The sequence below is a fragment of the Echiichthys vipera genome (genome assembly GCF_963691815.1).
Source record: "Echiichthys vipera genome assembly, chromosome: 2".
Lineage (NCBI taxonomy): Eukaryota > Metazoa > Chordata > Actinopteri > Perciformes > Trachinidae > Echiichthys > Echiichthys vipera.
The window spans coordinates 8538985-8555092 of record NC_139827.1 but is presented as its reverse complement, the minus strand read 5'-3'; the positions used below and the strand labels follow the sequence as shown (position 1 = coordinate 8555092).

Here is a 16108-nt window from a genome sequence, read left to right as displayed (position 1 = left end):
CCTCCCCTTCAAATGAATGCTGCCTTCCCTTGCAGTAGGAAATATTAGTACATTTAATGAAGACGACACTACCATACACCAACCCAAAACCGTGGCAAACATGATCGTTTTCTGCGTTACGCTTAGAAGATAGAAGTGCACAGTAGCCTTTAAAATAAACAAACTTATCAAAACCCCAATCAACAGGTTATCTCCATACTATCCAGCACGGGGCCGGGGAGTTTAGAGTTTACGAGGAGCCCTGAACGCAACAGAAGCCCCTTCACAGCCTTCCGCGGGAAATTCAGTCCTTCGTTGAACGGTTTCGGATTACAAACATAACAACTGCGCTATATAACATGTTATAACACCAGACATTGATGTCAGTAGAGGTTGCTGGTACAGCCAACATAATAAGATGGTAAGCAGTTATTAATCTTTACCCGAATGGGATGTGATAGTGGTGCTTCAGAGACGCCAGACGATCAACGTTAAGTTAGCATTACCAAGCTAGCTTCTAGCTAACGGTTACCTAGTGACCCATTCACTTTATTTAGCTTAACGTAAATTAACGCTCATTACGTCCTTTAATGGGGGACGGGCGGATACAAGAACATACCGGAGAAAAGCTGAACCTCTATTTTAACCGGAGAGAAACGGGCCGCGGTGTGAAATAATAAAAACACGACATTCTCAACTGGAGTTTGGGTAATTTTTATTTCATGTAAAAGATGACATTTCTTCTTCTTCGTCGTCTAGTAGAGAGCTGCGCAGTGCTGCCGGTGGTGGCCGGATGCCGTATTACAACAACAACAACATTGGTGTAGAAGTGTAGATGCACAAGATTTAAAAACATCAAACAACTATTATACATTTATTCTGCTGGTGTCAATATACTTCGGAGTTATGCAAAAAAAAATAAAGAATTATTTCCACTTTCAAAACAATCACTCAAATTCTAAAATTGAAGCAAAAGATGCAATTCTCAACTATTAAAGCAAAAATAACTTGTTTATTCTAAAAGGAAAATGTCACATCCATAAAGCTAAATATTCAAAATCTCAGCCTACCTTAGTTTGTAGCATTATAAGTATTTATAAAGCCAATATATAACATCTCTCAGAGAAATGTCATTATATAGACAAACTTTCAATTCAATTTGTATTTATTTATTTACTTTGTATTTATTTTTTATTTCCTTTTTTTATAGTGTATTTTAGTAGTCTTTCTTGTTATCATAATGTAAGATTGTAATGTTCATTGAAAGGAAAAATGTCTGGCTTGTGTATGTATATATTTAAAGTATGATGCCAAATTATTCTACAATTGTTTGTGTCACGCGACGTTGGTGAAGATGTGAAAGTAAATTTGTGGGGGAATTAAAATAAGATAAAAAAATAAAACATAGGCAGCAGTGATTGCATGTATTAAATGTGCATCTTTCAAAGTGCTACACTGGTAGCAAATGGTTGATATGCATTGTGACATGTCCAAATTTCATACTAAATACTAGGAAATCGTTACACGGAAATGCAATCATTCAAGCAGTCAACCAGTGTTTGCTGCCACTTGCCTATTATTCTGGTTCTGTGTAGAATATACGCTGATGATCCTGAATTACCCGGGCCTTTCGTTACCTTTTAAATGATCTGTTACAGTCAAAGAAGAAAGGACTAAGTTTGGAGGAGAAGAGAAGTCGGATGATGGAGATTTTCTTTGAAACGGTGAGTTTTTTCCCACTACAGGCAAAGTAGAAACCATATTACCATAATACAGTATGTGTTGCCTGGATTACACTGTGACTATATGTATTTAAATTAGAGATGTTCTGAGACAAGGTGTTGTAACCATGGAGTCTTGATGCCAGCGATGACATAAAGCTTTAATGTTTTCATATTAAGAACAACGAATGGATCTGTAATGACTTGATACGTGAGGCGGTTTTGTGTTCTAATTTTGAACAGGTTGCTCTTAGAAGAAATGTATCACTTGGTCATGTATCTCTGTCTTCTCTCAGTCACATACACATCATCTGCACACACAAATGTAAAGTCGTAAATAAATAAATAAATCGGGCAAATAAAAGTACAGAAAATGAAACACTTTTAGGCTGCGCAAAATATGTAAACCATGACTGAAAATACCCTGAAAGTCACATTACTCTATAATTTAAAATAACTATGAATATAAAACCATAAATACAGTAAATCCATTTTATTAACTTCCAGAAAGCCCAAATAAAGTACAGCTAAAAACATAGATACTGATAAAGACTTAGATGTACTGTATGTTGAATAGTTCATTTTCTATGATAAAAACAAATGTTTTTCTCTTTCATTCTCTCTTTGTAGAAAGATGTGTTTCAGCTGAAAGACATTGAGAAGATCGCTCCCAAGCAAAAGGGCATAAGTGAGTAATGATCAACAGTTTCAGTAGAGAAACATTATTAACACCGGTCTGTTCACATGTGTCCAGGTGGTTTGTTGCATGATCCACTAAATGGTACGGTCTTTTTGTTCCCCACTGTTTTCTAAGTACATAACGTCACTCTATTTTTGGGGAAAGAAAAACATGAATGTGGGAGCTGAGTCTGAACAAGAGACACTCGAGGGATTTCCGAGGGAAAAGCTAATGCGCCAGGATTTTGGAACAGATTGTCATATTTTCATAGACCATACTGTTTTTTTAAAAATTGTTTTCGTGCTTTAGCTCATTTACCACACAGACCGTATATTTCCTCCAGTCAAAAGGTGGATATCTGAATACACTCTCCACAAATTTAATTTAGCCAGAGATATTTATTGCTGCATCACACTAGTTGATGTGCGCATGCACTTTTACACTCTGACCTGTTAACCACAACTTAAGACAGAAGAATAATTAATGACTAGACTTGTGAAAACATAAGTAGCTCTTAAAGAAAATACAACATATGAACTAAATTAAAACATTCAGGACATATTCATCATGCTTGGGAGACAAGCAGGTGATTTTCTATTAGGTTTGTTGCCTCAAGATGAAAATTGTTACATGTTTAAAGAGTAAAAAATGGGATGAAACATGCATGAATACCAAATATCATCAGCTTAATTCAAAGACCATACAGTCAGTGTCAACAGGCATTGCACCCTTATGCATTCTTGAAAACATTGTGGCGACATGCTTGCAACATGACCATGGTAACTGGACTAGCTGTTGCCATCTTAACTGTATTTGTTCTTTATGAGCAGAGTCAGACCTATCAATGGCAGCAATCTCGTATTTCAGAAAACCGCTGAAAGCTTTCGGTTTTAAATAAAACACTTTCCTTCAGTGTCAACATGGAGCCTTACATTGACAGGAGTTTGGATTGAACATTTTTAAAAATACAAACTTGGATTTTTAAGTGGTGCAGAGGAGCAAAGCTGTGGTGTGTATGTTTGTGTAGGAGGGAGTTTTGTTTTAAAATGGACATAAGATTAATCTGGAGAAACTGGATCGTGTTGCTGTGATTAAAAGCACATGTTTTTGTCCCCCTTCCTTGGGCATGATGTAGTTACTGAGTGATGGGGGGAGGGGGCAACAAGATATCTGCATTATGGGCACAGTTTCCTGTAGAAGGGGAGAACATGTGAGAAAAGGGGCCAAGGGAGTGATCACAGCTAAACTGAAAATAAGAGTGGTAATAACATACTGGTAACCATTAAAAAGCAGAAGTTGAAAAAGGGGCGAAAAGGCTATTTGAATGACACGAATAGAAACACACACAGAGTTTGATTGATCCATCCAGAGTGTTTTTCATTTTCGATGCTCGTTTTTATTTTTGCTGCTGTTCAACATCCTCTCAGGACTCGCCAAGCACAGCTCAGCCCTTAACACAGCAGATACGCTCTTTCAGTTTCACGGTGGACCGGCTGAGCAAAACGTGTGGGAGTATCACATTTCACCGCTGACACTGTTCAAGAGGGAACTTCTGCTCTATTACATCCTCTCATGCGATGTTCTCTCAGATAAGCATAAACCGGCTGCAGATGTGTGGGTTACGTTGTGTGAACATTCGAGTGGTACATCTTCCCTACAGTAAAAATGAGCTCTGATGTTGACTTATATTTTTTAAATCCTCAGTAGAATGCAGTATTATACGTAACGTCAGGTACCTTTTATATTGCCTTGAGTCTTCCGTGCTTGTAACAACATTCCTCTACTATAAATCAGTCGTCCGCAAATCAATAAATAATCCACAAATAGCATCAACTGCTGGGAAGGCGGTCCAATGATGGAAAATGAAGGATTGTGGACTGTTAATGTAGGAGGTGTGTTCCTGTCCCTGTTGCTTTCAGCTCCCATGAGTGTGAAGGACGTGCTGCAGAGCCTGGTGGATGACAACATGGTGGACTGTGAAAGAGTGGGTACATCCAACTACTACTGGGCCTTTCCCAGCAAGGCCCTGCACGCTCGCAAGAATAAACTGGAGGGTCTGCAAAACCAGGTGAAAACACTTACCTCATAACTCAGAGATGCCGATGTTAACTAAACAAACTCAATGAAACACACAGAGACTTTGATGTAAACATCTCTCCAGAGCTGAAAAACATTGCTCCATTGAAAACACTTGTAGTTTAAGGAGAAGATCGATTTGAACACATTTTCACCAAAGGTTGTTGTATTCAGTTTTCAGCTGACACTGCTCGTTGTAGTTTACTGTGAATGAGGTCAGCATATGATGATAACAGCTCAGAGAGCGCTTCTGGTAATAGAAAGCAAAGAGAAAAATGGGAAGTGGTAGTGATCAAATTATAGATGGCCCTTTTTTAATTACTGTGTTTTAGTTTCATTTTAATATTGAAAAAAAGACATTTTAAAATGTAAAAAACAACTATGAGTCCTATGTCTTACTTAGAACTGAGGATCTCTCATGTTGCACTTGGTGGCTATTGTGAGAGATTTGTTATGACAGAAAATAACACTGCTCGGTTTTGGATTTCTGGGAGTCTGTTGCGTCCCACTTCCCCTCCTGTTGCATGGTGGACAGATGGTGTGAGGGTGGTGACTCCTCTGAGAATGATGGCCACCAGATTTCTGGGACAGAAGTTAAATGATGTAGAGCAGCAATCTGTCACCAAATTATGACATAATTATACCAAAAGCTTTACAATAAACAGGCATTGGTGACACGCCACAGCATGTTATTAGATTAAGTGTAGACTCGAAATATGTAATGTGACGGTTGATATTCTGACATCCATTTAACAAAGCAACGCAAGTTTTTCAGCTCAAAAATTCAGTCTATCAGCCATCATATCGGTATTTGGTGAAATTTCCCCTCTAACATCCGTCTCGACCTCAAAACTCACATATCGGTCGGGCCCTTGGTAGCAGTTTGGTGTCAGATGCCTTATGTAAGTCTATTTTATTTTGAAGATTTCTGAAGCAAAGCAGCGCAAAGCGTCTGCACAGAAAGCGGTTGAAAAAGCGAAAGTAGGACGTCAAGATACAGTAAGAATGTTTTTATATGCTTCCACACCTTGTACAGAAAGAATATCTATTTTAAATGAAAAGTAATCATAATAAAATGACAATTCCATGTTAATTACACTTGTAAAATACATAAGGGATCTGTGTGTGTGTGTGTATGTATGTGTGTGTGTGTACGTGTGTAGAAGGACAGAAGCTCTCTGCTGAAGGAGTTGCAGGCACTGAGAGAGGAACGAACTAAGCTGCAGGCAGAGTTGGAGAAGTACAGAGAATGTGACCCAGAGGTCGTTGAGGAGATGAGTAAGTACAGATGCAACATGACTGTTGATTTTTTCCCCCTCAAAAAGTCCATTTTAAGCTTTGGCATCAATCAATCAAGTCACGTACGATCACTGACCAGAGAACTGTAATCCCCTGGAAAATGTAAAACAATCCAGTATCATAAACTCCCTCTGTGAAGCTTCACATAGACCAGGACAATGTGGTGGTGATTAAACTCTGTGATCATTTTAAGCTGTTGGTGTCGTTTGAAGTTGTATAAGATTCAGTTAAATATTGTATTGCAGACCTGCATGAAGGTGAAATGTGTTGCTGCTGTATTGGATTGCATTACATTGCACAAATGCTTCCATTTTACTGGTCACCGAGTACATGTAGTGTGTCATGACAGCACCTCGAGTACAAAGTGGATTTGTGCAAAGTATAAAGACGTACTAAGATAATACCTAGAAGGTTCAATCGATTGTTGCCACTGGATTTAAAATTGTGTTTGTATTCTATAGCATGTATTTTGTGTGAGGTTTTGAAAGAATCAACCATACAGTAAGCCTGTATTTAGATACTGTAGCTGTTTTCTCTAAGGTAATAATTAAGACTCACCAAAGAAACACCAGGTGGCTCTTTAAGGCACATGGTGCTTTTTGCATTCAGTGAGGATCTCTGAAGAAGAGAGGCAGAAAATAAAGAGTTGGGCAACGTCCAAGAAATAAGCCACTTGAGGAGATTCTATATGATTCAAACTGAGAATAAGTGGTTTCACACCTGGTAATGAAAACAAAAGTGTGCATTAAGAGCTTGATTATTTCCGTGCAACCTCCCACTTATTGTCAAATATAGGATTGGTACAAATAAGACCTTAGTACAGTTGGCAGACATTAATATTATTCACCCCTTTTCATCACATCAAGCACACAAAGAAAGGCACATTAATGGAAATGATAAGAGAAAAAAAAAATCAAATAACCAGTGCTGCAATGAACTACGCCACCAAATAAAATATCCTTCTCATAATGCTGAGAACACATATGCAGGATGTTGAAAAAAACACACTTTACCCCATCAAATTCCCTCCCCACACATTTCACTGAAAGCTATCTCAAATGTTCAGACAGCTCTAAATAAAATGCATAGGATTCAATCTCTTTAGCTAAGCTCAGTGGTGACCAGAGGCACATGTGACCACATTATCACAGTGTGAATGCAAATGCTTCCCTTGCGTCATTGAACAGTCGACTTCATAGTTTGTGTAGAGAACAATTCTCCCAAACACAGTGGAATACGGTTTATTTGCCTTCGTCACAAGTTGAGACATGGTTTTTGGGGTGCAGGTACTGGTCTGTAATCGTACTGCTGGGAACAAAGCGTTACAGTCTCTCACGTTTTAAAACCAAATTTGAACAAGGAAGTGAAAACCGATCGCAAGTGGTCACACCAGAGGCATCTGAGGTACGCTCTTATGTCGGTTTTAAACTGTCGGCTCGAACCACAAACTGGTTACATGTTGACACAAGACGGTGAGTGTGAACTGTGTGAGCCTTCCTGTTGAAACAGAGACATTTTCTGTTGTGGTCTGATGACTTGCGTGTCAGTTTTAATAGCGGTCTAAATGAACCATGTAACGTCTGACCTCTCGGCTCACAGGGATTGGAGTTATATGCTTTAAAGAAGAAGGCGGCAAGGCCACTGGCCATGACTCCTCTTCTATAGTATGTCCACACAATGCACACAGCTATTAGTGGTATTACAAAAATCATATACTGCCTTGGGTTCATGTTACTGCTCACCCGTAAAAGGGCTGCGTTACCTTATGCGCACATGTGACGTGTGGTGTCATAAAAAATTGTATTTGTTTACCTGCGCCTCCCAGTGTTGCACCAAGCATGCATTTAGTCTGCACACACTTCTGCTGTTTTATTCCCACTCCAACATGACACAAATATTGCTTCATCAACGGGCAATCACAAGGACATGCAGGCAAATAATCCCTGACTAATTTGTGGCTCAGTTAAAATAATTGTTAAAGCCAACTTACACTTAAGGTAATTACATTCACTCTTCTAGGTTATAGTCTGATGTCAAGAGTATTAAGTAGTTGACACAGTACATCTCTAAATTATGGTCAAAATGTTCATATAATTTAGTCATAATGGTTCTTAGTTTGGAATAAAGTGTAAATAGAAAGTGAATTTAGAGCTTAAATAACCTAGAAAAGATGATAGGGATGTGACGATACACTGAACTCCTGATTCAATACAATTCATTATAGGATTTTCCCACGATTTATTTTCACAAAATGAATTTGAAGACAAATTACGAGTGAAAAAGATCCCTTTATTAAAAACTACAAAATATACATTTCTCTTTCTCTTTATTGAATTAAAGAATGATTATTTCTGGGGTATAAACCATGCAAAGCAGAGCATATTTCCTTTTCTTTGCAAAGCAAAACTGAACATATATGTTTGAATAACAGAAGAAATAATTGACATTTAAGCACAAACACAAACTAAGGTTTGGCCTGTGTACCTTGAAATTTACGTTTTACGTTCTCACTGTTCCTGCTGTCGAACCTTTCACAGGAACAGAGGTGGAAATTCTTTGTCAACTACGAAGAACACCCTCGTATAAACACCAGTGCCCCTCATAATCTCATTGGTTCTTGCACTCGTTTGGTGAGCGGGGTTGTAAATCGTCTCGTCAGCTTGGTTTGGCCTTTTAGTCTCTTTTCTCACTGAGGCAGCGGTGACCGGAGCTTCTCTCTGTGTTGTCGCAGCATCATGTTGGTTAAGCTGTTTGTGTAGTTCATCACTCTCGTGCAATATTTGCACACTGTTTTTGTCTGGTCCGTATCCTAAATTTCAGCATCATGGTGGCACTGCTGTCTACTGACGTGAGGGACGTATGACGTTGACAAGCAAAGTTAAAAGTATGTCGCACCATTTACTGTTAAAAAAGTATCGCAAATAGTTTTTTATCTCACCGATATGAATAGTCACATATATCGCAGATTTACTGTCTCGCGGATTAGCATTACATTCCTGTGATATATTTTTTGTTGCGGCTGGATAAATATTCTTTACACTGTAGGGTAGATGCATGGAATATTTTTTTGTTTTTTACTTGGTGCCAAAATAAGCTAAAATCAAAAATGCCTTCGTAAACGCTTAACATTTTTATTTTAGTCCCAGAGAAATGACTTTATAATCCCATTGTAAGACCCTCTGCAGAAACTCAGCCTTGTGTGCCTGTGATAAAGTTATTGCCAAGCTTAATCTCTGCAGCAGCTGCTGGAGTCACAATCCCAACCCCAGGAAAGTTTTGTTTTACAGCTACCCCCAACAGAGTCTACAAAGGGATTTTCCCTCTTAAAATATTGACATGGATGTGTTTAATGTGTATCTATATTGCCAGTGGGTGTACAGTATGTGGAATCCAGAGCCTTCCTATTTCTTTACTGACGTGCGTGTGTGTGTGTGTGTGTGTGTGAACTCTGGTGTTGCTCTCTGACGTGTGGCAGTAATTTGTGTTGATTTCTTAAAAGTAGATGCCTCAACTCTCACTGGTTGTGGCTCTCCCCACTATGAATCGAGGTTATGGCAAAACCTAAGTGTCTTTTCTGTGTGTATGTTCTGCTTTGACTTGTGTATGATAGTGAAAGTTACAGAGAATGCTGCAGATCATAAATGAACCCAGATTCTAGAGATAAACCTCTTAGTTAGTGAGACAGTGAAAGTTGACACTTTCTCTTACTTTCAAACTCTTGTGCTTTGTTTTCACATTCACCCTGTATCCACTTACCTACAGGTGTTCTTCTTTTCTTTTCTTTTTTAACTACACCACACACAGCTTTGATACGGATAACCATCTCCCTTCAGTGGAACTTGGATTGTGCTCTTAGAGCTGTGAGTCGCTATGCACAGAGTGTACGACATTATGTTATGTCTACTGCTGAGGGGTCTGGACTGAACTTGCAGAAAAGGCTCAGACCTGTTCATGCATATAGGGTGCTCGTTGGTTCAGAGAGCATCGTAAAAGCAAATGTCTGTGTGGTGAAAGTCCATTTGCTAATAATACTTATGCACTTTAGTACTACTACTACTTAAGTGTCATTTTCAATGGATTAAGGAATGGGATTTTGAATGATAGATAACTTTATAATATGGTTATTAAAAAAAACTTTAACAATAGTTGTTAGAAACATACTGTTAAAGGTAAATATTTGCTTTATCTTCTAACAGTAAAGTAGATATATAGTTAGATATTTATGTAAGCAATTAGTGAGAAATTAATTAAAAAGTGAAAACTGCAAGATATATTAGTACGTGTGTGTGTGTATATGTATATATATATAAACAAATGCAACTTGTGCAGAAAGCGTAACTGACTGACCCAATGACAGATTTTTGTATCGCCTGTGGGACAAAAGACCGCTTCAGTCTACTGCCAAACACACTCCTGCTTAGTGAATGCGCTGTGCAGAGGGCGGCGGGCATTGTCCATACTGGACAGCAGTTTATTTAGGGTCCTTCTCTCTGCCATTTACATAAGGGAATTCAGCTCCATGCCAACCACTGAGTCAGCTCTCCTCACCAGCCTGTCTAGTCGCATAGCGTCGCTCTTGGTGACAAGTAGCTTAAAAGGTAGCGTTAGCATGGTTTACTTCCTGAACTTTACTTCTGTTGACATAAAACCAGACCCACATTACTGTTTATTATAATACGTACTATTTTGATTGACCTGGGCATGTTTGACAGCGGTTGCCACACCCACTAATACAAACAAGCCAAGCCAAAACCTACATTTGTGGATTGTAGACAGTGTAGTGAAGTAGTGTTCACTTCCCATTTGATCAGACTTGAGTCCTATTAAAGGCACAGTGAAATATTCTCAGCGTAATTGTCAATGAAAATATTAGTGTTGGTGCCAGACAAGCGGACAAAAAACATTTTGAATTAAGTTGGATTTCGTCAGCTCATGTTTGTTGTTACCACACCCATAGATACCAAATAGCTGATGTGGTGAAAGGCGGGGTAAAAAACCATCAGACAAGGGAAGGGCAAACACACCTCATCACAGACACAGACACAGACACAGGCATGTGCGTGGCAGATATGACACTTTGAGATAAAAAGTCGGACTCATGAATTCACACAGCTTATTTCCAACCATACTGAAAGAGAAAAACAATAGTACACAGACTCATTGATGATTTTTGTTTAGAAGACTTATTTACCAAAGGAAAACATTGTTTGTGACCAACTTTCCTTTCCTACCTTTATTATTCTTCCTTTTGTAGCAAAGCACCATGAGTATTGGTGGACGTGTACTATTGTGCATGATATTTATTATGTTTTTATTAATCTGATATGGTTATATAAAGGGTGCCCTTTACACCTGGCCAGGCACAACAGACATTAAAACATTAATCAGCAGCTTCATGACTCAGAAGTTATTTCATTTAGTCCCTCCCACTTGCAGCTGCTATTGTGAATGTCAATGTTTCTTCTCATTGTTCTCATTCTCAATGAATACTGAAATGACGGTCAGTGATACTGCTACTGATCAAGTCCTTGGATCACATCGCTCATCAGATTTTCATGAAGGACAAATCGGGGGGGAAGTCTGCCAAATCTGCTGTAAATTGAGCTTGGCCTAAAATAGCTCACATTGGTCTTATTTGAGGAAGCTGCAGCCCAGTCTTCTAAGCAAAGCAGCCAAATAAGCTTCTTATCTTTTTAATTGTTAATATATGTTCAACAAAAGGTTTCCAGAGATATTATTCCAGGTGCCTAGCAACTTAATTTTGTTACCTGCTGTTCTTCTACAATCCAGTTTTATGGGTCACCAAATATGTATTTTACAGCTTGAGAGCAATCCAGTTGGAGCACATTGTTCAGCTCTGTTTCAGGTTTCTAGGTGGACTCTTTACAGCTACAGCCGCAGGGGAGGAGCAGCCTAAACCACCAGCCTGTCCACTTGAATTTAATAGTAAATCTCCACTTGTTCATACAGTATGGCTGTAGCTACCCAACCATCACATCACTGACCACACATTTTCTCCATAAAGGATATTGTTTGCTGCTGAATTTCAGTTTTGACCACATTCCCAGTATGTTTTCCGTCTTGTGTCCAGTGTTTTGTGACTGTCTAATTCACAACACCTGCAATACATTTGTTGCAGAAGACATTTTTCATTTTACTTTACTTATTTTACTTGTGCACAATATGGGAGTCTTGCTCATGAGCAATGGGTCACATGCTTAAAGGATTTGCAACACAAAATAGACGTGTCATTTGCAACATGACTTTTCAGTCGTTATACACACACAACATGATTAAGTGTAACTTCTAATTTGACTCTTTTGAAATGCTTTGTTCAGCTGGTGTTTTTACGTTTCACAGATCTGAGCTGATCTTGTTTTGAGCAATAATGCAAAACCGACTCAAGGGAATGATGTTACATTCAACTGATAAACTTAAAGAAACCTAAACATTTTTGATTGATTGCATCTAGCATAGTCTAATAATTACTTCTAAAGAAAATTGCATATATAATGTAAACTACAGATTCTTATCATACATTTTGTTTTGCAGGGAAGTCAAATGTCGTAGCAAAAGAAGCTGTTTCCAGGTGGACAGGTGAGTCATCTCAACTTTTTACAGTAATACATGCATATTTAATAAGTCTGGAATTGAACCGCAGAAATGAGTTCACTATTCTGATGATTCAGTTTCAGCTTTTTCAATCAGAATTTGATCCATTTCATTTTTGACATCTTTAAACGTCGAACCTCCTTACGTTAAAGTAAATTAAAAAGTTTGGGGTTTTGGACTGTTGAACCGACAAAAGGAGACATTTCTGACCAAGCAGTTTATTAATCAGTATATTCAGGCAGATTAATCAATACTGATAATAATCATTAGTAGCGCTGCAACGATTGTTTACATTACAACATCATTTTTTGTATTTGGTTAATCATCTACATCGAGGATTGCTTGTTGTAGTTGACCAACAGTTTAAACCCTAAATGTACGGTTTTCTATATAATGAATGTGACTAAGAAAACCATAAAAATCCTCACATTTGAGAAGCTGGACCCAGGGACTATGTAACTCATTCTTTGTTGATCGGCTTATTGATCAGTGATCGTTGCGGCTCTGAGCATTAGTTTCAACCTTTGGTCCAGATCAATAATACAGTTATTGTAGAAAGCTGCCTCTGAATATTCCCCTCCAGACATTTATTAACACATGTACAAATAGTCTGCTTGCAACAATAAAAAAAAGAAAACTCTACTACTTCTGCCTAATTAAAAAAAAACAACCCTAGACTCTATAAATATGCAGATTATGTTAATTTCGAAAATTTCCCTGCTGGGCACAAAATGTCACTGTCACTTCAAGTTTCTTCATTGCACCTGTTCACGTTGTATATTGGTCACGGATTGACTTCCAAACTAGTTGTGATGTCACAAATCCTACACGTAGGCCCGCCCCTTAAAACTGAATTTTTCAATGAGCTTAGATAGAGCAGATAAATGTGAGAACAGGTTTCTCCTGTCAAACTCTGCACGTGCATCATTCTGCACAATGCAGCTCAAACATCCAACCGTCGGAACAAGAAAAAGAAAAAGTATTTTAATGGAAGGGGACTTTAAGAATATCTATTACTCAGGCTGTAAGGGAACTTTGTGTTCAACGTGTCAACTCCAGGCAGTCAACACTTAGGCTCTCTGTGTGCATTCATTGACCTAAGCGGTAACCTTGGAGACAGCTGACCTTCTGGGATCATGGTAACCAACCGGGTCTGTGATGTTTTGACTCTTTAGCGTCAACATGGCCTGTAACTAGTCAACAAAGTCACGTTGTCGGTTTTTGTTGGCACATTTTTGCTTTACTTCCATAAATGCATACTCATTTAAAGAAACTATGAGTCACATCTGCTGCTTCCATGACTTTTACTTCCCTGTGGTGGACACTAGTGAATGAATGAAGTACTGTGTACAATAACTGTCTTAGTACAAGTACAATGTTTTGTCTTCTGTAAGACAAGCTGCAATGTTCTCAGCTTTCCTGTTACAAACACAATTTTGTCATTTCTGTCAATTAGCGGCAAATGTGTTACTCTGTTAAATTCTCACCAAAATCCACACAGCAAAGTCAAACCGTCTGGGCTTGGTGGAAGAAGTGGCTGCATCTCTTTTGCACCTTTTCTATTTTTTAAACTAAACATTAAGGATGTCGCTTTTATTGCCTTGTAGCTGGTGTTATTTCAGCTTCTCTCAAACAGACTGCTGCAGGCTTAACTAACAACCCTACTTATGTATTAAATTGCCTGTGGGTGACTGCAACGTGTTCTGTGACAGCATACGATGTTGTACTGAGACACACCCACACATAAAAAAAGTCTCCCATACAAGCCCTGCCACAGTTAATCACTTGCACTTCAACTGCATAATCATTCCAACACTGGAGTACGGTGAAAGGCATTACTAATGGCATGATTCACAGTGTATTGACCTAAGCTCTTGATAAAACAGGTGTTTATCTACAGGAAGCAATTTGACTTACTCTTAAAACGGGTGACACATCCACAGTGTTCAGCCTGTCTCACTTTAAAAGGCTCTTTCCCTCAATTAACAGAAACTCATGTTGGATTGTTAAAGAAACTGCAATAGTAATTAACTATATTGTCCATGCTACTTGGAGACTTAATAAGCCGATGTGTTTTGAAAGTCTATGCCTGTACGACTTGTGTATACAAAAATGTATTCTCACATTAGACGATCAAGGTAGATTCACCATCATACATCAAACTCAAGAACTATTTTACTGCTTTGATAACAGTTTATATTAAAGTCAACAACGTGAGAGGTAAAAGGAGATGAATGGAAATGGTCTGGAGAGATCACATGTATTCATCTGCTTTGTAACACACTGAGGGAACCAGTCTCAATAAGGGACATTTCTCATCATTTGCTAACACTTCATCGTGCACACAGCTCTACTTGACAGACATATGGTATCAAATCTGCACTTAGAAATTTTTTCATGCTAAAAACTGGTGCACATTGCTTTTGTATAGAGGGTCCCACTCTCATTAAGTTCTCCCCAATTTGCCAAATTGTATTAATCACATCTTCAGCCAAAATAACTCAACTTTCACAAAAACCGCATCGAGCAAGTGCATCAGAGCAACAAGACAGATGGTTTGTTCTTGGACTCAACCATCGTTCTCAAGTCCAAGAATATCCTCTCAATCCCCGACTGACTGTGCTCTCTGTATATATATATATATATAACACTGGAGGGGCAAGTGCATCAGTGTACTTTGGTTCTTAAAACATAGATTTTGATTTCTGTTTTCAGACAATGTTTTTGCCATCAAGTCATGGACGAAGAAGAAGTTCTCCTTTGATGACAGCCGCATTGATAAAGCCTTTGGTATCCCTGAGGACTTTGACTACATGGACTGACTGCCGGCTTTTCTACCAGACTTTAACGTCACAATAAGTGGGGAAAAAAGCATTAACGCATCAGTTTGGAGCCAGTGTTGCTGGTCTCTGCAGTTCTAGTTTATGTTCTGTGTATTAGAGTGGAAATAAATGCACCAGGATTTATATTTATGGTCTGGAGTGGGCTTTGAATAAGGATGGATATCAGTAATTTTGCTGTAGCAGATGGACTTCATCAGCTGATATGTTGCTTTGGTGCAACCAGAGAAGAGAAGCACGAATCATTAGGTGCTGTGAAGGGTGAGGGGTTTCTCTGATGAACACAACCGAGCAGCCTGACTTTTGGGACACCTGTTTGCATGAAAACTGAGAGCCCCAAGTCGATGATGGAAATGAATCAACACTTAACACATCTGTGTAGCCAGTGAACTGATGTATATGGTTTAAACAGATGGTTTGGAATGAAGCTTCTGTTCTTTTCCTTTTTTTTGTTGATGCTATCTTTTGTTTTTGCTGGAAGGAAAAAGTAAAAACCCCCTGTGAGCTTCATCCAGCCCTCTTCGTTCGCAAAAAAAGAGCACCGGGGCCGACAGGAGAAATGACTTACAGAGGATATTTTGAGGATGTGTTATGTGTACAAGTGCTGTAAATATTTAAAATACTGTTTACTTTTTGCAAAACCTCTTTTCTCAGACTGCAAATAAAATGTTCCTTTGAATTTTACCAGCTCTTTTCTACAGTTGTCTTCATTTAAAACTTAATATGCCGTGTAAATGAATTCACACCAGGCCTCCTATCTTTTGTGCTTAAACTTCTTTTGAAATATCGGCTGAAACGTTGCAAAATCTATGTTTTGTTTCAGAGCTGCACACTCACTTTCTGCATGAACTCAAAAGTTGTCATGACATGTCTAGAATGGCTATTGCGCTGCTTGTTTTCCT

General features: G+C 38.5%; 1 protein-coding gene across 1 annotated transcript; it reads left to right on the top strand.

The window, feature by feature from the left end:
- Positions 1-281: 281 nt before the first annotated feature.
- Positions 282-15697, top strand: mnd1 (meiotic nuclear divisions 1 homolog). Its single transcript, XM_083927513.1, has 8 exons — positions 282-400; positions 1638-1703; positions 2331-2388; positions 4299-4447; positions 5380-5454; positions 5619-5733; positions 12307-12351; positions 15082-15697. Exons 1-8 carry the CDS (start codon positions 398-400, stop codon positions 15186-15188), a joined length of 618 nt encoding a protein of 205 aa, XP_083783639.1. The 5' UTR covers positions 282-397; the 3' UTR covers positions 15189-15697.
- Positions 15698-16108: the final 411 nt, after the last annotated feature.

Excerpts from the sequence above, each read along its gene's own strand:
- mnd1 (XM_083927513.1), top strand. Across the intron at positions 2,389-4,298 it reads TCCCAAGCAAAAGGGCATAA|CTCCCATGAGTGTGAAGGAC; the intron begins GTGAGTAATGAT and ends TGTTGCTTTCAG. Across the intron at positions 4,448-5,379 it reads TGGAGGGTCTGCAAAACCAG|ATTTCTGAAGCAAAGCAGCG; the intron begins GTGAAAACACTT and ends TTTATTTTGAAG.